Source organism: Parus major, chromosome 12 (genome assembly GCF_001522545.3).
Source record: "Parus major isolate Abel chromosome 12, Parus_major1.1, whole genome shotgun sequence".
Taxonomy (NCBI): Eukaryota; Metazoa; Chordata; class Aves; order Passeriformes; family Paridae; genus Parus; species Parus major.
In genome coordinates this window covers 8,448,507-8,469,367 of record NC_031781.1, presented here as the reverse complement: position 1 = coordinate 8,469,367, position 20,861 = coordinate 8,448,507, and the positions used below count along the sequence as shown (strand labels likewise).

Here is a 20,861-nt window from a genome sequence, read left to right as displayed (position 1 = left end):
GGACAGGGTCCAGGAAAGACCTCTGTGCTCACAGCATGGAGGGACAATGAGGATACTCTAATTACTGAGCAGTCTATTTTCATCTCTTTTTAACCATTGCTCTCCTGCCACTGCTATTTGCAAGCATCTCTTGTAAGCCTACAGCCCTTCCATGAACCATGGTACTTCTCCAAATGGAAGACACAAGTGGAAAACCTGGTTGGGCAGCTTGGCTTGTTTCATCAGTGATTTTCAGGTGAAACACAGCAGTCTGGTACTGATCATGAACGCACAGAATACAGAGGAGTGCTCCATTCTGCATACCAACCCTGACTAAACAAGCCAAAGCCTTTCCAAACAGGCACACCAGCCACATCCAGAGATCATGCAACTGCTTTATCAAAAAACAAATGCTAGCTCTATGGTGCTTCCAAGAATTCTGAACAAGCATTATCAGCTAAGTAACACTGCAGTCTTCTTTATCAATTCACTCTTATAGAGCTTCATTCAAGGAAGCTGGGGCAGATGACCTAGTAGCACATTTGGTTGCTCAGGAGAACAAGAGCCAAAGCTAAGGGGAACACTAAAATCTCAGCACCAGAGCACCTATGTCCTCAGAAATATGAGATTTGTGCATTCTGGTGTTTAGCAGCCCTTTACAAACATACAAGTACAGCATAAGGAAAAATACTTCTAGTTACTAGGAGCTTCCACTTTCAGCCCTTTAATGGTGCTGCTAGAAAGGCACCAACTTCATCACTTGCCTACTGGGAACTAGTGCAGCATCACCCAAACTCCATCTCCTTACAGGACTCTGTAGGAGCCTACAGGACTCTGACAGCTGGGGCAGCAGTCAGCTCTATTGTAAAGTCTGGAAAGGTTTGCCACCTCTCTTCTTCAATTGATAAGGTATGGAATGACGATGTGAGCTGTGTGCTACTCTGTCAGTATCTCCCTCTGCCATAGAAAAGAAAGCAGTGGCAAACTATCAATAACTACACCAGAAAAACTGCATTACTGCTTTCCAGCTCCCATTGTACAGCAGGTGTTTGGGAGCATGGGGACTAGGATACCTGGCAAGTTTTTTCTGCTTTTCCCTCTGTGCACAGGTACTAGGGAGGGAGGCCATTGCACTACAGCAACAGGAGTTGTTCACTCTTGTACTGCTACACGAGTCAGACCTACCTGCTGTATGGGTGTGTACCTAATAGTGTGGGAATAGTCATAGTTGTCAATGATATCCAGATCCATCACTGCCTCTCCTGGCACCGAGCTGCTGAACTGAACATCCAGTGGTGCTTTTCCAGCTCCCTTGGTGAACACAGTGAAGTGTGTTGGTTTGCCATTTTCCACACCTGAAGAAAAATGTTAATTCTTATTTACATATGGCCCACACACAGAAACTCTTCTCAAGAAGCATTCAGTACAAATAAAGCCCAGTCAAGCAAAATGCCAAGGGAAAGGCATTGTTTCCAGCTGCCTGACACCCCACCCTGCTGCTGCATCCCAGCAATGCTGAGACAGGCTGTGACCATCCTGCAACAGCTCCTCCTGATCCAGTACTGGTCACACTACATGAACCCAGCTCTCACCAGTTTTGTTCAGCCCAGGTCCCTCAGCTTTCACTTTGCTGGCATCGTGGGAGGGGTCCACTTTAACTCTGAATGGGCTGGCAGGAATTTCCTGCAACAGAAACAGAACTCCAAAAATAACTAAGTCACTCTTCACTAGTCAAAATTAAACAGATAATAATTTTAAGATAATTCTACTCTTAATTCCAGCATCTTGAGTAAAACTTCACCTCACTTAAACATTGCCTTCTGAGTACTATAATTCAAAACATAGGGCAAAGTTAACAGCTGGAAGTTTGTCCCTCTGTTTTTTATTTTTAAGAAAAGATTTTTCCGCTGTTTTCCTTGAAAAGTCACTTAGGCTTTTTTAGAAGGCAACCTTGCCCCACCATGGAGACCACACTCACTATGCCAACCCAACATATTACACAAACTTCAGTGTCCCTGACGAACCCCTGTCACTTGCATACATGCAAGTATTACAAAAGAAATTTCCATTTTTCACACTGTTACAGAAACAGTGACCAAACCAAGTGCATGTGAGCTGATGTGGAAAGAGCCAGATGTGAACTGTCAAATGCATGGTGAGCAAAGAAACATCAGGCTGCAAAATGAAGATTACAAACCTCTCCTGCAAAAAGCACTTTAATAGTGTAGCGCCCGGCGGCAGGTGGCGAGTATTTCACTGTGAATGTATCATTAGCATTGTGGATGATGTCAAAATCTATGTCCTCTTCCTCACTGCTGACCACACGAGCATCACACTTAATTCCAACACTGACATCACCTAGGAAAAGCAAGTGGAGGTTTTGCTACTGGACAGCACAGACACTGCCAGCCAAACAGCCAGACCATTTCCATTTCCAGCTGTCTGAGTTACCGTGTTAACTAATGTAACAGATCAGATCACAATTCACTGCAATGCTCTGCTTCCCAAGGTTTTTCCACTAAATAAGGAAAACCAGCATGGAAGAGTATATAATCCTCTCCTTGCATGACCTGTGATTCTCACACTACAGAACAGCCCAGCCTGCTTTTACCTTCTCCTGCATCTGTGCAGTCCACAGTGAAGTGCGTCGGCTCACTTGCTTTCAGGCCAGTTCTCTCCACGCCAGGTCCAAACACTTTGACTTTCTGAGGATGACTCCCTTGACCTATAAGGACCTACACAAACTCACAAGGGTCAGAATCATACATCTCTGCTAAAACTGAGATCACAACCAAGTCAGAGCATTGCTTGGAGAGGAGCTATAGGATAACAGATGCAAATGAATGGCCCCAAATCTCTCAGGCTGCAGCTGGGCTGATAGGAGACCACCAGTGAGCTTGTAAAAACAGAAAGATTCATACAAGTGGCTAGATTTCTGAAAAAAAAAATGGAGCAGGACACACCTCTTTAAAGTTCACAGAAGGGTTTTATGATCCTAGCTGTACTCACAAGTAGTTGTGAGCACTATAGTCCTATTTGGCTAGAACTAAGAACTACTCATCTTGGTACTTACCCTAAATGGACTATTGGGCACATTGGCTCCTCCCCAGACAACAGAGATTGTATGTTTGATTGGCTTAACTGGCACATAGGAGCAGGCAAACACACCATCAGGCTTGCTCTTTATCTGGATATCAATAGGGTTTCCTTCTCCATCCTAAAAAGCAATAATACAAGCAGAAGGTTCAGGTACTTCAAAAATGTTTGCATAGTTTGAACAGCCCTAGACTGTTCCAAAATGTCAGGTTTTTGGGTTTTTTTTTTCCCCCACAACTGCAGTTCAGAAATACTGAAGAAACATGCAATTTACACTCCTGTAAGTCTTCCTCATCTAACACTTGATCATTCATACACCATCCTACAACATATAGTAAATTCACAGGCTCAGAGACACTTCAGTGCTTCCAAATGACATCTCAAGGAAATTACACCTTACTTTGCTTACTTTTCCTTCCAAGTAAGGAAGCAAAGCCATGTACTTCATACACTTCAGAGCAGTCACTTTGTCTTCGGTTGTTGCCTGACTACATTACACAGATCAAAGCACAGAGCTTTGACTGAATTACACATGCCCAGAATTAAGTGGTGTGTGAGTAGAAATACTTAAGGCATTTTTCTAAACAGTATTAAAGCCCTTTTGCTGCAGTTTCACACAGCTGCCTTTGGGTTTTTACCTGTGCATACATCTTCAGAGGTGCTTTCCCAGCATCCTTGGTTTCAACTGTGAACTCAGCAGGATTATTCACTATACAGCCAGTCCTCTCCAAGCCCGGGCCATAAGCCTTCACCTATAAGAGCACCTCAAGAGTATTAGCTTGCAGTTCAGAAAGAGAAACAAAACTAAGTGATTTATGTATGAAGACCTGCCCCTTCCACAAACCCCATGAAGCATGCAATACTACTTCAGCAAGTTTTCATTACATTAAATCAAAACCACAACAGTGTTATTAGAAAAAGCTGGGGAATATCTGGCTGGGTAATATCTCAGCAAATTCAGAGCTTTAAGCAGAGGCAGCTTAAGAGTCTACTACCAGAATCCTTTAGAAACATCTCTGCTGTAGTTACATCAAGGACATGCTATGCCAGAACTCCTATGCCTCACCTTATCCGCGTTGAAGTCTCCTGAAGCTGGTCGAATGAAGGCCATGTAAGGGCTGTCTTTTATGTCCTCATCATCGCACATGATGTGCACAGCATATTCACCAGGCTCTTTGGGCCAATACTTCACATCACATGAGCCATCATTCTTGTCATCACACTCAATTTTAGCCTGAGAAGGGCCTTCTATTGCAAAGCCTGAAAAAGAAACAAGTAGGCTCCTCACGTCAGGTTTGTGGTGGCCACTAATTTAACACCACTTCCACAAATAGCTTTTTGTTAGCCATAACCATTCCTGATCTCTCAGTCACCCCCCTTCAGTAATATAGGAGATAATCCATCATCCATCATTCCCTTCTGCATCTCATCCCACAAAACCAGATTAACACTCTGTCACACACACTCCTGTCTCTAGGACTTGCCTTTCATACTCTGATGTTTGTGTTTAGACCGCAACGTCCTACAGACACGTTTTTTTTACTGCTGGGAAACCTATTGTTTCTCCTGAGTTTGCTGCTAGCATTGCAAGATACAAATATTTCAGGGAATCTAAATCAAGTAACATACCAAGAGAGCCAACTTCTGTGCCAATGGACTCGACCACAAAGTCGGCTGACTTGCCCACAACTCCCTCATGCAGTCCTGGCCCCCAGGCTCGCACTTTCTGAGGACCTGCTTCATGACCCACCTGAACTTCAAAGGGACTACCAGAGAAAAACAAAGCATTAGAAATGCTATTAGAAACGGTGACAAATACAGAATCTATGTTTTCCCCCAGATATTTTAATGAGGCTTTACACTGGATTTTCCAAATTAATAGATGCTACCATGTGGTGGCACAGGGCCCAGCAGTGTCTTTCTAGCAGAGGTCATCCAACCCATTACATGCTTACATCTTCTACCACAAATCCTGAGTGTCAAACACTTGCTCTGATTGCTATAGCTGTGGACACTGAAGTAATAGATCCCTTCAAAATCTTACAGCAAAGTTCAAGCTGCATGATCCACCATATTTTATAAGGTTTTTTTTTCATGATTTTGCATTAGAAAGACTGATGCAAATCACCCTTCAGAGTTTTGTCAAGCTGCTTCAGCCAGAAAACAATCCGTTAAAAGTAAAATGGTACAACAATTTGCCACTAACTTGTCTCCCCAGTGCTTCTTCAAAAATCAGTTTTAAAAATTTAAAAGCCCACCAACTACACAAACCACTGAAGGATACAAAAATGCCCAAAAAGCTACTTTTGACTCACCTTTTTGGGATGTTTTGCCCACCCCATGTAATTGTGACAACGTACTTCCCTGGTGTGGCTGGATAATATTCAAATGCATATATACCATCCATAAAGCCTTTTTGTTTCACCAACTCCTCCAAGCCCTCTGTTGAAAGATCAGTTCAGCATTGAACTTAACAGTTTCCATCCTGCTTTCAATTACTCAGACAAGTTCATGTTTTCTAGTATTTATTTTAGCTAGCAAGAATAAATTTCTTCCACCAGGAAAAAAAAAAAAAAGGTCAGGTTATAAGGAAGTTAGTTCTAGCTGCCCTCTAGGACAAAGACAGCAAACACTTCCAGAAGAAATACAGCAGAAAGTATTTTAGGTTACCAGACTTAATAAGTTCCCTTGTGTTTTATTTTCTTAGTCTGCAGTATGATGCGTGTCATATGTTAAAACAAAAAAGCTTAACATTTGTCAGACTTTGTAACCACAAGTATGCAGGGAATGCCTACTTTTCATTTTCTTCAAGATGAAGAATTTAGGAAGAAAAGCTTAATACGCTAAAATTTACATTGATACGCCTGTTGCTTTTTTTCCCCCCAGCCTCATGAAGCCACACAGTCAGAGCTCTGTGTGTGTGGAGGAGGTGAAGGCAATACAATGCACCTTTGAATGCTGCTCCAGGTGGGGGGAGGTGGCAGGCTCAGAGTACCACACAGGGACTGCTGCTGGCAGCCACAGGAGCCAGCAGCTCCTGTGCTCCCTTCCTCCCACAGCCTGCCAGGCAGAGAGCCACATGCAGAGCTCAGGACCAAGGGATGTGGGGATGGATCCTCACAGATGGTCTCTGTCAGCTTGGGTTCCTTTCCTCCTCTGCTTGTGTACCCAACCAGCTAGTGCCACCAGGAATACTGCTCTGAGCCATTCCCAGCTTTATGAGAGCAGGATTTCCATCTTGCCAGACCCTGGAGTGTGACTTGCTTCCACAGCCTGGGTGAAGATGCAATGTGTACCCATAAAGTTTAGAGGCCACAGCAGGCAGATACACAGGTTTCCTCAGTTTTGCTAACCGATGCATTAAAATGGAAAGAACTAAAACCAGATATAATCTAACCCAGCCCTGCAGATCAAAACCTCCCCAATAGACACAAAGTACCAATAAACCCTTCTGAAATATGGCTTTTTATACAGATCCCATCAGTTCCATCAGGACACCATCTCCTTCCTGCTCTTCCTTTTCCCAGGCTCTGCTCCTCCCCCTTCTCTAAAACACATGCACAGCACAGATTCACCCCAGCACTCACTTGGTCCCTTTATAGTCACTCCAAGATCTCCGCTCCCTGCTGCTCTTGTATCAACCTTGAAGTCGGCCGTCTCCCTGATACGGACGCCCTTGGGCTGCAGACCTCGACCAGTGGCACGACAGGCGTTGGGGTTGCAGGCTGCAAGGCAACTTCAGGCATTACTACTGTCTCTGATCTCAACATACAGGCAGCCTAGCCAGCCTGGGACAACCTTTAGTTTAATGTTGACTCAGGGCAACCACAGCTTAGCTTTTAACACAAAGTTATAGCATTAAGGCAGACAGACAGGAGTCTGCCCAGCTGCTGTCTATGCCCCCCAGCTTTTAGGCAATAGTGCAGCCAGGCAACACTGACCCCTTCCAAGACCATTTTATAGAATGACTGCAAACACTGAAGCCCTGCTGCTTTCCAATTCAATGCCAGTTATCAATACAAGACTTTTCCACAGCTATCACATAGAGATTATTTACCGCAGACACAACCTTCCTGACGCCTTTCGCGTTGAGGCCCACTGCAGTGTGGGGTGAAGGGTCCCTTTTGCAGATAAGCCCCAGTGAACAGTATTATTCTGCTGGTCTTTCAGAAGCACGTGACTGGGATAACTGCTATTAACAAAGCTGAGTTTTGCCTATGCTTTGTTAAAAGATGCCGCATCAAATCCCCCTTGCTTGTCACAGTTCACACTTTCACAGAAGCAAAGTCACCAAGCCTTCTGCAGACTGAAGCAGGGTGGGGCAGGAGGGTTACACATGGCTTAGGCTTATCTTGGCCTCTTTACTGCAAGCACTTCTCTGGGCCTGCAGAGTGGCTACAGAAATTACACACACTTAGGAATAGTTTTCATTACACAATCCCAGCTGTCATAAGGTTTTCAACACCAGAGACCTGGGAGGTTTGAAGAGACTTACAAACAACCACAGCTTCCCAGCACTGTAAACCAAACACACATTTTCCCCAAGCACACCGTGCTCACAGCAGAAGCACAAGTCTGCCAAGCAGCTCGTTAGGTTTTCACTCATTATACAACAGCTTACAGGTTTTCCCCTCACCCCTGCAGCAGCCAACATCGTCCCGTGTCCTACACTGGATGGTGTGAGCAGGGATTGTGTGCCATCTGCCAGCTCTGAAAGCTCAGTGGGGACACACAGGAGCGTGGCTGACGTGGAGTGGGAACAGCTTGCAGAGCACTTACACAGCTGCGTCAGGCAGCTTGTGGTTAAGCCAGTTTCACTGACTGGGTCACACAAAGCTTCAGTTCACTTGCAACTTTCCTCCCCAACCCCAACAAAACCAAAAATCCTTTTGGCTGGGACAAGCTGCAGGCTAGAAGCTTACAAAAGCAAACATGACGGAGCATCCTGCACACCTCTTACCAACTATGAAGCCATTAGCAGTGAAGTCCAAAATTCCACAAATGGAGGGTAGCTCAGGAGAGATGAGCAGAGATCTAAAAGCATAGGAGCACGTAAGGATGGAACAGAAAGCAAATTAGGTGTCCGTTAAGGAGGAAAACAGTAAATATAGTCATTTGAGGAACAAGGGTGGAAAACAGCAAGACACTGCATAGCTGCATAAATTACTCAAAAAAAAAATAATTCAAAGGGCAGCTTAACATTTGTAAGTCTAGGCAGAAAGGAAACTAGCAACAAAAGCCATATTACTGTTAGAGAGCACTGTTTTACCCTGAGAGTACTCAGGTGACCCACTGAAACAGGACCAAGATGTTGAAAGGTACAGAGAATATAAAAGGCATGATCCAAGCATATTCTGTGATCACATCCAAGGAGAAAAGTGGCCATCTACATTTATATGCATTTTCAAAAAACATACCCTCTCCAATGAGAACAGTGCAAGGAGTTTTGGGAATTGCCTCCCCAGCAAAAGTCACTTTGACAATGTGAGGACCAGCTTGAACAGGTTTATAGGTGCAACGGTAGACTTGGTTGCCCTTGTCTTCCACTACAACTTCAGCAAGGCTTCTCCCCTGAGGATCCTCCACTTCCACAATCACATCACCCACACCAGCACCTGCAAAGGAAACAAGCCCAGCTGAGCCTTGGCATCTCCACCAGCACCAGGCACCTTGTTTCAGACTACCACCAGCTGTCTGGGCTCAGCCAGCCATCTTCTGCTGCCAATCCTAGGCACAGCCTCTGCATTCAGCTTTTGCTGACAGCAGTCAAACATTTGAGCAGGGAATGGCCAAGACAGTATGGTGGCATTCCATGAAGTCAAACTGACAGGGCTCTGCTCTGCTGCTCCAGCCACAGGATTTCACAACACAGTAGTGAATATACATACAGCCTGGTTACCCTATGGATACCATCCTGTGGTACCTCTATCGCAGATCAGCCCACAGCTTTACCAGTCAGTTCAATCTCTCCAGCTTTGAAGTGGTTTAGATTAAGAGATTGAACAAATGAATGCTGGTCTGACAAGGATCCTCTCTGCTGGACTATATGTATTCACTTTTGTTCAGACACCTGTTTCTCTCACATCTTATTCAACTCATACAACAAAAACAGTTTTCTATACACTTTCAGAGGCCAGACCTGTCTTTACATGATTCAGACCACTCCCTCTCTCAATTAGAGGCTGAACTAATAATTCCCTCACTATAACCACATTTAATTTTATTCCTAAGCTCCCTCAGGCAGAATGAAATTTCAAATATGCTACTCAGCATATTTTGGTGTTTAAATGCTACAAGTAACTGCCCTAAGTAGTTTCACATTGTTCTAAATGAATTAACATTTGTAGCATCTTATTGACTCATTCCTCTAGGCTACAGCATTGGCCTAATAGCAGGTAACAAATAATGTGATGGAGATGCCCTAATGAAGATAGTCGCCCTCTAATAATTACAATAGAGGTTGAAACCAGTTCATCATTGAAGTATGAACTCAAAGTAAGTAGCACTGCAGCAGGTTCTTTCTGTAGAGCTAAATATAGAACACACTATGCGTTTGCAGTTTGCTCACAGTTTATCCTTTACATTTATGTTCAACATGTCACATTCCTGTTTAAAATGAGTCGGGAAAAGAAACCAGCCAGGAACTTGACTGCTGTCATCCAGCAAATTCATGGCAAATTTCTGGGTCAGGCTTAGCACCCTCTTGTCCCAGCTCAGCTCTGCACTTCAAATACTTCATACACAGCTGAAGCCTTCTGAGCAGCCCAGCTATTATTTCACCTATGAGTTTGACAGGGCAGCAAATCCTCATCCACTTTTCAGCATTTTTATTTCTCCGAGGCCTTAGGTTCTCACATTTGAGGAAACTGCAGGATTTCCATCATCACTCATCCTGCTTACCTGCTGTGTAGAGGTCAAAGTAGGTAGGCTTATTGGCAATGTTCCCTGCTGCCTCCAGTCCTGGTCCCTTTGCTGTCACTTTACTTGCATCTCCCTGGGCTTTGTCAACATTCACTTCAAACGGGCTCTTCGAGATGTGCTGCCCAGCAAACAGGACTGAAACCTAGAGACAGACAGCATCAGCTTAGACCCACCCCTGGCAGAGACAGAGCTCAGACCACCACCATAAAGACAAGTGCAGGGTCAAACAGGTGCATTTATAACACAAAGACTCTTTCCCTCAGAGGTGAGGGACCATTCATCCCACAATCCTCATCATATCCATGCTAACTGCTGGCCACCTTCTTAAAGTTCTATTGATTACAGAGTCAGGCACACCAGCATGGAAGCTTGAGTCAGGATATGCGAATACAAGGTGGATCTCCATCCAGCAATAAAGTGGGAGCAGAGGTTGCATTTTATTTTTTCAGGCTGGCTGTGGGGACCAGCAACCCTAGGAAGTGTCAAACAACATGATCACCCATTATAAACCTACATCTATGGGCATCCAGGGACAAAGGTAGGGAATCCTTGTCTGCAAAATCCCTACAGTGCACAGTACCACCAGCAAAGAGACCTTTTAGAAACATCTGTTGTTTTCATGACAACCCACAATACCAGCTTTGTGAGTTGCACAAAGTGGCTCAGCTGTAGCACTTGATACCAAACACAAATGCACTTTCTCCCAACACACGCTTCTTTCCCCCTTGAGAAGAGAGGAGTCCAAAAGCCAGATGGAGAACTAAGGCCTCATCAATTTAAATTTTCTTCAGGATGCCTGGGGTGACTCTTTACCCATCAGTGAGCCCTCAGGGGCTCACGTTAACAACCTGTAGAGGAGTGTGTCTAGCAAGAGAATAATGGTTATTGACACAAAACGCACCTTGTGAGGTCCAGTAACCCTTGGAACATACTGTACTGAGTAGGTCTTGTTTTTGTCACTGGACGGCGTTATCTTCGCCTAGGAGAGAAAACACATCCATCCTCAAGCTGTGCCTATGCACGCCAGCTGAACTCTTTTCTGATACTGCAATCTATTTCCAGAGTCAGCAATGTTAGACACTTGTTGCTGTAAGAGCAGGGATCCTTGCTATCCCCCTCTAGCCACATGGAAAAACATCCCATTGGTTTTGTCTTGACAAGAGAGGAAGCAAGCCACTTTCTCCCCACCCCAGCCCTTTCCTTTGCTGTTAATTGGTCTACTGAGGCAGGCCAAAAATGAGGAGACAGTAAGTCCAATGTACAGCTGTATTTTTCTGGAATGCTGTAACATGATCAAGTGGAACACTTGGATAAGAAGTTTCTATAAACACTAAAACCAGCATTTTGACTCAAAATGATTCATGGCATCTAAATAGCTGCTTTAGCCATTCTTGCAGAATGAGTAAATGCAGACAGTGATTTAGTGATGTATGTTATCTAAAAACAGGTCAGAGTGTACTTGGCCAGTACTGCAACTACTGGACGCTGGAGTTGTGCTGCTTAGCTGCAGGTAGTGACTTTTTTTCAAGGCAATTATGAAGAAAAGCTTAAAGCTTCTTACACTTTAGATAAACAGTATTTTGCAATTTCTTTTTAGATTACTTATTTGTTAAGAACTCACTTGTGAAAGATGAAGGGTACTGCAAAAAACTACAGCATTCAGACCAATTTGACTTTTCCATACAAGACACTTAACGTACATACCTCCTCTCTGTTGCCTTCTGGATCTTCTATGAAGACCATCAGGTCACCCTGCCCAGCACTGATAGTGTCCACTGTGAAGATGGCAGGCTGCTTCACCATGTTCCCATGAGGCTCAATCCCTGTGAGACAGATACAGAACAGCACATTAGCTGCTGCCACAAAACCTGGAAGACAGTTTGGAGGCTACCCAAAGTCTGTGCAACATATTCTCCATCAGAATTAGTTTCCCCAGACTCCTGCACGTCATGTCTTAACCCTCTGCCCAGAGCATGATGCTCACACTAAAGCCTTCCCTCACAATACAAGCATTTTAAAAAATTGGTTGAATCACTGGCACTCAACTCATCTTACAATCTCTGACCAAGTCAGGAACCCAGCTGCTATCTAGATTCAGGTGAAAGCAAGTTACCCTGACAGGTACTGAGGGTCACCCCTGCTGCTGGCAACTGCAGGGCTGATGCTGACAGCAAATGGGGTATGTGCATTAGCTGCTCTTTAGGAGCTGCTCTGCTTCACACATCTAAATGCTCAAGTGTGTTGCACCACAGGACAGGTGACTAGAGAGGCAGGAGAGAAATTTCCGGAAGCCTTCAGGTGAAGGCATTACCCTAGAGCAGAGAGTAAAAGACTTACTTTAAACAATATAAAAATCTTACTACTCAGTTTCCACTTAACTTTTAATCAGTTTCCTTATTCCCCAGCACAGGGCCTGCTACAGCATGCATTTACCAGCAGGGTTTCATCATCTCCCTGTACACAGTCCCAGGTCATGACATCTGTCATGGTGGTGTCAGACTGAGTGGGTGGAAGAACTTCCCAAAGTTGCTGATTCCAGACTAGCCTAAACACATATACCCTTCCGTCCAAGGCAATTACTCCTTGGCTGATTCATAAAACTATGGGCACTACTAGCATAGCACAATTAGTGGAAAGTGCAAAGTCTGATGGATTATAGAGGAAGTGGTTGTGAACAACAGAATTCCTCAACTTCTTTATCTTCAGAAAACAGTAACTTGAGAGTAATGCAAGGAAGATCATGTTTTTGCTAGGAAATCTGAGCATTCTGATAAGGTGTTAACAATTGACTTACTCATTCTTTCAAACTAAGACCTAGATTACCATCTAGCTGAAATCTAGCTATGAATTTGCTCTGTGTCTCTCCAGTCCATCCCACAAGCATTAGGATATGGTATTTAAGTTAAGTATCCCACCTTCTGGAAGCACAAGGAGAAGGATTATCCTCCTCTGAAGACAGCTTCAGCCAGGACACCATTAGTTACATCACTTTCTTAGCCCACACGTCATCTTCTAGATGTTACTATCTTATCAGTAGTCTGCTTTGGATGGTTAAGTGAGAACTCCAAGTGCACCACTGATGACTGCACAACTCTGTACATCCCCTCTGCAGGCTCATTTCACCCAGCTCTACACATGGCTGTCCCCAGCACAAACCCCCACAGTGCTCAGGGTGGTGTACTACAGCTAAGACTCCTGTTGGGAGGTTATGAAGAGCTTACATGAAAAGGGCTAATAAAAAGAGCTAAGACTGACCCACTTTGCACTTGAACTCATTTTTTTTTCTGGAAGCATGAAAACCTGTTTTGCAGATGTCCAAAAGACCCTGCTCAGTAGAGGACTGAGCCCATTTGCTGCTGGAGTTACCTTCCAGTTATGACATATCTTAGCAGACAGAATTATCAGTTAGTACATTTAGTGACTCTGTTTTGGCAATTAACTTCAGGAAAACATCAATCTTTCAAGAAGAGCCACTCACTCTAAAGTAATTTCCATTACAATGGCTCCAGAACAGAACACACATGAAAGCAGACAACAAAGTAATTCCAGTTTTTGAATGAATAAAAACATGACTAGAGCCAGAGTTGACAGATTGAGGCAGGCTGATCAGTAATTTACACATTTGGGGCCTGAAAAATGTGTCTGTGTATTGTGGTTTGCTGTGAAAGGCACCTACAAAGGATGTAAATCCCAAGTCAGATAGGTGCTAAACCCACTCTGACTGCAGCGACTGCTCTTAAGTGCATAAATAAAGTCCATGTCCCTTCATTCCACTAGTTAAGTCCCAATGGAAAATCATGTTTAAAAAAACCCAAGCAAATAAGAAAAACAAAAAAAACCAGGAAAGTTTTGTTTCTTTCCATTTCACTCTTGTACACCCAATTCTAAAAAATGCACTCATTCTAAAAATCTTGAAGGACCAACATCAGCCCACACATGTAAAAAAAAATAAAAAATTAAGATGGAATGGAGAGCCAAGTGTAATGCTGAAGAGATGTCTTCCAACATACCAAGCATATTAAAGGTAAAATCTATTACTTATTCAGTTGTGACTATGCACCAATCTAGAATAGAACCTCATCCATAATTATAAGAAATTATCAATTTAAAAGGTCAGTTAAAAATAAGAATGCCCACATAGACTTACAGCTGCATAAGCATCTATGGACAATCAGCAAATTCTGCCATAAGTCCTTCCAAACAGTAAATACAGCCTTTCCAACATAGACGCATCACTGTGTAGTGTCTCAAGGGCTACCAACCCATCTCTGTACACATGCAAAGTACTCAACACTATCAGTCAACTCAAGTAAGTAATTTAGAATTAGCCCACTCTAATACACATCGAGTCTGGGAAATGGAAAACTGCCTCTACAGAGCCTGCTGAGAGACAGTGAGGTGATGTTTTTTCCTTCTTTTACAGAGTGCTTCATCACAAGAAGCATTCACTGCTAGATTATCACCCAGCAGCAGCAATACTGCTGGCCTGAATTCCACACCAAGGTTGTTTTAGCACCATATCATGCTACTTCTTCCAGCTGTGGATGGGAAGCTGGCAGCTTGCAGAACAGGTTCAGACTGGGGAATTTACATGTTAGAACTAGGAGTGCCTTTTGGACTATATCCATGTATTTCTGAAACCAGGCACCACACCAAGAGTATACAAGTGAAACTTTGAAGTCAGTTAGTTACAGTAGGTCTGAAGTTCAATATAAGCAGAAAACCCCACCCAGTTTTCTGAAGAGTTACTGCTCCATGCAGCTTCAGCTCACTAAGTTCTTACCTCTGCCATAAGCCCTTGCTTTCTTTGGATTCAGTTTGGGTTTTAAAGGAGCTCCTGGTTTCAGCTTGGCTTTGGGGAACTGGGACAGGTAAGTCATCACAGAGTGCTCATCCACATCAGGGTGGATAATTTCTTCAGGGGTAATAACCTGAAAGGCAGTGCAATTCAACAGATTGAGCCAGTGCTTGGTTACCGCAAGTCAACACAGAAACAGAACTATGACACAGACTTAAATTTCAAAACTCCCACATGCTAATGGGATTTCTTACATTTACTTTCCCTTTGATACACACAACATGATTTATAATCTCAGGCAAGAAAATCAAGCAGCTCATTATTGTCCCAGTGTGGTTTGGGGGCCTTTTGTGCCATGATTACTTAGGGGTTCACAGGAGACTGAAAACAGCTTAATGGTATCAAAGCAAGACAGCAGTAGTCATGTTCCCCTTGAGAAGTGGCACAGCAATAATCTATACTGAAAAAGTTAGTAATTCATAATCCTGTATGGCTACAGCTCTGAACCGCAAAGCTTTCAGAGCAAAACTTGTGAGCAGTCTCCTCTCCTGCTTCCACAATACACTCTGCGTCAGAGATTTCTGGAATTCTGTCCAACTTTATCAGCATGAAAATAATCCAGTTTGTAAATATATTGCTCTCTGTTTGAACATTATCATTGCAGGTGATTTCCTAAGCCAAGAAGATTTTCTTCTGTGGAATTCAATGCAGCAAAACTCACTCCATGGACTAACATATCAGGCACCACCACACAGGCCCTTTCCTCCCACCATACATGCTGCAACAGCAGCTGTCTTCAGCAGAGACATCTACACAAAATCTTATAACCAGGGCTCTGAAATGTAATAGCCTGTTTCATTACAGTGCACCCTTTCTCAGGCAACTCTATATGAGCTAACAGTAACTTCTCAAAGCATCCAAGCAGCTTCACCTGCTTTCATCAATTTAAACTCCAGCTAGTCACAAGGCCAAAGCTGGCCACTGTGCTCCCCACAGGCAGCCCATGTGTTGGTGGCTTACCTGCGGCACACCCAGCCAGTCATCCGCCTGCTGCATGGCTTCCCGAGCGTTGTCCACGGGCTTCTTCGGGTCCCAGGTCTCCCAGTCAGGGCACAAACCTGCAAGCACATTTCAGCTGTGTGTTATCTGCCAAGGTGCTTCCCTAGCTGAAGAAACCAAGTATAAACTCCACATCCCCTCACTGCTTCGCAGAAAGACATCCAGGGCTTTGCAGAAGTAACCAAAACAAGTGCATGCTGCTCACTGAAACAACGCTAAGACAACAATCAGTGTAAAGTCATAGAATGGTTTAGGCTGGAAGGAATCTTTAAAGGTCATCTAGACTGACCCCTCCCTGCAATGAGCAGTGACATCTTCAACAGAGCCCTGTGCAACCTGACCTTGAATGTTTCTAGTGATAGGACATCTATCATCTCTCTGGGCAATTTGTGCAAGATACCATTCTAAATTTAGCACAAATACATCTACTATCCTTTATGTTTCACTGGTTCTCTTGCAGCATATTTGGTAAATGTCTTAGGTTGCAGTGCAAGATGTGAGCAGGAGTATGTATTCTATGACCATCTGTTAAAACCAGGTGGGGCAGTGTTCTTTATCTCTTCCATGACCCATCCTCCCTCCAGGGCGAGATCTTCTTTTAATGAACTATTGAGTCTCACTGCAGGACCGATAAAATGACATCATCCCATTGTGAGATGCTCCATCCAGGGGGAGGAGCCAAGCATTCCTACTGGATATAAGCTGAGACTTGGAACACTACAGTCAACCTTTTCCCACTGGATTCCCAGAGGAAGACCAGACCCATCTACTCCACCACTGGATCTTCAGAGGAAAACAACAACCTTCTACAGGATCACTGCTTCAACAGAACCACATCTGTTACTCCAGGAGGACAGCAGCCACCATTTAATCTGACTGCTATCAAAACCCTGACCAACAGGGTGTCAGGTTGTATTCTGACTGACAGGGTTTTGTACTACTGCATTTTATTTTAATTTTCCTGTTAAACTGTAGTTCTGACTTGGAATCTCCCATTGGTTTGCTTTCAAACCAGCACAGTAAAGAAAATTTAAACCACTTGCCACAGCAGCCTAGATTTCATTAGATGAACACCAGCAATCCCACTAGCAAGACTGTCTTATAGGAAGGTGAGGAAATTTTGCCTTTTTCACACTTCATCAAATTATTTGCCTTAAGCAGCTTAGTCTCAGGTTGCTAAACACTGAAGTTTCAGTTAGTGTGCAGCTTCTTGCTGGTCTCTGCTCCTTCTGCAATCCTATTTTAGGAGAACACATGAAGCCTCCCACTGCACCCTGAAGTTGAAAGGTTGTTGGCACTTGCCGTGGGAACAATCCTTTCTTCCATTTAGGAGCCAGCATTTCTGCCTTTGTCCCTTGCACCCAGTACACAGCTTAGATGTGGCGCCTCCCATAATGCAATCACACATTCTGCTACAGGCCAGAATTTCTCTTGGCCAAGAAGTTTACAACTTGCTGCTTCCTGCAGCTTGTCTCTTTGGATTCTTTTGGTTTTCTTGAAAGCCTCATTCCAGTCTCAAGCTCAGCAGTGAAAACCTTCCTTAGGAAGAGCAGCCACAAGGACAACAAGCAAGGACAACACTGGCCATCAGAGCAAAGGACTTACCTGGAGCACAGCTGTCGACAAGAGCACCCAGTGCTTTGCCATCCTGCCAGTTCTGATTGAAGTTTGTGATTGGCAAGTAAGGAATTTTGTTCTGGATCCAGCCCAGCAGCCTCTGCTTAGGGGTCTGCTTCTTTGCATCATCATCACCTTCATCCTCCCACACTGGCATAGAAATGGAGTAGTGGAGGATAAGGGTCCATATCAGGCCAAGGATCAGCTTCAGGTTTCCATCAACAATGGCTTTACTATCTAGGAGACAGAAGACATACAACTGATTACTTGCCATTCTAAAGAGAAGAGGTGTGTTTCTAAAAGAGTGTGCCTGAACTCATGCACAGGTAATCAAGGACAAGAAAACTGACCCGGGCCACTGCAGACATTTGTTCAGGAAGAGACACCATTCCTCACAGGAAGCATCAGACAGGACAAAAAGAGAGGAGACAAAGGACTTAATGCTTTCGAGTTGTCACTTGCCCTTCAGCTTTATGATCCTAGCTTAGGAGATGTGGCAGTTTTAAGATCTCTGGTATTTTGATTTGGTAAGTACCACCTAGTATTCTGTAATGGCATTTGTGTCTTATGAAAAAGGCCAAAGCAGCATGTGATGGAGGTCACAAAACCAGTGTCCCAATAGGCATGATACACTCCAGGGCATAGATAAAAGAATTACTTAGGAAACAGCATTTATATACAGAAACATGTCTCCCACACACATCAATAATTTGCCTTAAAAATGGTAGGGAATAAAATAAAGTGCTGCTATGTGGCAAAGACAAGAAAATAAGAGTTTGTAACTGGTCTGGATATATCAAGACCTGTGTATGATCAGCAAAGTGGCAGTGGAAATCTATGGTAAATCCTTTGCACCATCACACAAGATATCATCCCATCACAATACAAATTCGGAGTTAGAGAAAAGAAGAGCCAGCTTTAGCTTTTCCTTATCATGCTCCAGCTTAAGAAAAAGTTATCACTGAGTGGCCATGCTGCTGTTTTGCTCTAAGACATGTTATGGAATTAAGTTTAAGGCTGCTGGGTATCAAGATCAGATTTTTGTAAGTAATGTCTGTGGCAGCAGGATGCCTTTCTGCATCAGTTTGGCCTTGCAAAGTGACCACTATGGTTTTGCAAGTTCTTGTGCAAGTTACTTTAGCTTTAATGAGTCACAGATTGGATGCCCTCCCTCCCTTTGAGCTTGTAGTTGTTACTCAGGTTGTATTACACTGCTAACAGCTCCAGTTTTTTCAAGCTCACCCAAACCACAGTCTTCTGCAACATTTCAGGATGCTCTCAGCTTGACAGTTCCTCTTATTCAAAGCAGAATGCTACAGTACAGCATTTTTTATTTCTTTCCTCCATTTCAAGTGCAAACTGTTACAGAAATCCCTTTTCAATCAACAGAAGTTACAAATGACATGGAAGCTTTTGTCTACTCTCCAACTCCTGCAGCAGTCACTGGAGTAAAGACAATTACAGCTGTATAAATTCCCTTTCATGCCACCCAAATTATTGTACAGGAGAGTCCTAGCCAGCAAAGTAAAAGCGTTCTGTAACTGGATTTCATTCTCCAGTTCACATTCAGAGTGTTAATGGCCAAAGTCCGCCAAGGTGCCCAACACGCACTGGCCATGCCTTACCTGCTCCTGTAGAGACCACAGCAGGAATCCAGCACCATCTTACCAATGCAAAAAGAGCTACTAACTTTCAAAACAAATGATTATACAGAATAACGACCAAGAACAGTCATCACCCTTTAACCCAATGCTCAGGCAAAGCAGTTAATATTTACATGGTTTCACAATAGAGCAGTATGTCCTAAAAAGATAATATTGTAACTTCAGACCTTGAATGGCATTCGGACTTTCTGGGTAGTTAGTGTCTGGTTTCTACCAAGATTTTATTTGTATGGGATTTTTTTAACATTAGTTTTGACTAATTTTACAGGATTACAATACATGTCTGCTACTTGACTGCTTGCTGCTGATTGCACATCCAGTCCAAGATAATACAATAGATAGCTATGGGGTGATTAATCCCTACTGAGCTTTAATTACAGGTTGCAAGGTAAAAGTGTACATCACGTAAGCAGTGGGTCTCCTAGCAACAAATAAACAGGCCCTACTGTTACCCATTTCTGTCCTCCTTCCAGCTGAGCTACAAACTAGTCAGTGCCTTGCCTCCCCCTGTGCCAGCAGCTCCTTCATCCCACCCCATGGCACAACCACCAGGTCACACTGGTGCTAGAGCACACCAATGGCCAGCCCATCTCTGCTCCAGAAATGCCTCCAAGCATCAGTCCCAGATTTATAACATCAGCATTTTTACTAGAGGGACACAGCAATGATTTAGTATGCAACAAACAAGCTCATTTCAGAAAGCTATCCAGCATTTTCCAGGGAAGAATGCCAGCAGAACAGAACCACCTTGAGTACAATGCTACACACACATTACTTGAGATAAAGAACGGTTCATTTTATATTTATAGCACATAAATAATGTCTATATGTGGTTGCATTGTGGTTACTGCAGCAACCAGCTGTGTCTTCAGAGCTTCCCCCAGAACCCCACTGCTTCCTCCAAAGACACAGCTGGGCTGTGGTCCTTGACCTGGGGAAAAATACCCTGTATAAGCATCCCAGCAAGAGTTAAAATATCCCATCTCAGCAGCCTCATCCAGAGAGGCTGGGCACAGGGCTGCTGCCCTGATGACAGGAAAAGATCATCACAGGAACAGGACAGCTCTTCCTCTCTGGGGTTGGTGCCATTGCCACGACTGCACTTTGTTAGCAAGCTCTCACAGCCTCCCAGCTTCCTGACAGGCATAGGGATCTCATGATGTAATTTTTTCCAAGCTAAGGAGGAGGGCTTGTCTGCTTTCATTTGGGGTGGGAAGTAGGGAGGGAGAAGAACTCTTGGGCAGTAGAGGAGACCTTATCAGCACCCAGCAGAGCTGCCCGCATACCCTTTTCACAGGCACCCCACTCCCAGCACTGTCTCGCCATCTCTATCACTGTATAAAAGAACCCTCCATGTTCAAGAGGACACCAAAGTCCAGCTCATAGCAGGCTTAGTTTCCATGCATCACTGTAAAGCTCAGCTCCACCTGAGCACTCAGCCTTGCCAGAAGAGACACTGCTTTAGTGATGACTTTTTCATTAATTGTCTGAAAATATTCAGTGCATCTTGGGCTTGAAGATGAAAGTGGCAGCCAGGAAGACACACATCCATTCAGATCCTGTACAGGCAGCACAGAGCCGGCCCTGAGAATACTCTCAGTACAACCAAATCTGCAAGCATCCCCCACCAGCTCTACATTATGTTGTTAGTGTAATACTGCCAAGGTGTTGGGATAGTGGAAAAAATAATACATTCCAATGACACCTAAGCACCAAAAAGCAGGCCC

The 20,861-nt window shown here is 43.9% G+C and overlaps 1 protein-coding gene across 3 annotated transcripts in view; it reads right to left on the bottom strand.

Annotated features, from left to right (window-relative positions):
* Nucleotides 1-20,861, bottom strand: part of FLNB (filamin B) — a 71,338-nt gene that overhangs the window by 30,107 nt on the left and 20,370 nt on the right. For all 3 annotated transcript variants that reach the window (XM_015641048.3, XM_015641050.3, XM_015641049.3), the window contains exons 2-18: nt 17,459-17,707; nt 15,815-15,912; nt 14,780-14,927; nt 11,701-11,819; nt 10,898-10,975; nt 9,976-10,138; nt 8,493-8,690; nt 6,663-6,800; nt 5,391-5,517; nt 4,705-4,841; nt 4,142-4,335; nt 3,714-3,827; nt 3,053-3,196; nt 2,591-2,714; nt 2,177-2,337; nt 1,572-1,662; nt 1,165-1,334 (exon numbers count right to left, since the gene is read on the bottom strand). In XM_015641048.3, the coding sequence (XP_015496534.1) occupies nt 1,165-1,334; nt 1,572-1,662; nt 2,177-2,337; nt 2,591-2,714; nt 3,053-3,196; nt 3,714-3,827; nt 4,142-4,335; nt 4,705-4,841; nt 5,391-5,517; nt 6,663-6,800; nt 8,493-8,690; nt 9,976-10,138; nt 10,898-10,975; nt 11,701-11,819; nt 14,780-14,927; nt 15,815-15,912; nt 17,459-17,707 (2,453 nt within the window). The remainder of the gene's footprint in view (nt 1-1,164; nt 1,335-1,571; nt 1,663-2,176; nt 2,338-2,590; nt 2,715-3,052; nt 3,197-3,713; nt 3,828-4,141; nt 4,336-4,704; nt 4,842-5,390; nt 5,518-6,662; nt 6,801-8,492; nt 8,691-9,975; nt 10,139-10,897; nt 10,976-11,700; nt 11,820-14,779; nt 14,928-15,814; nt 15,913-17,458; nt 17,708-20,861) is intronic.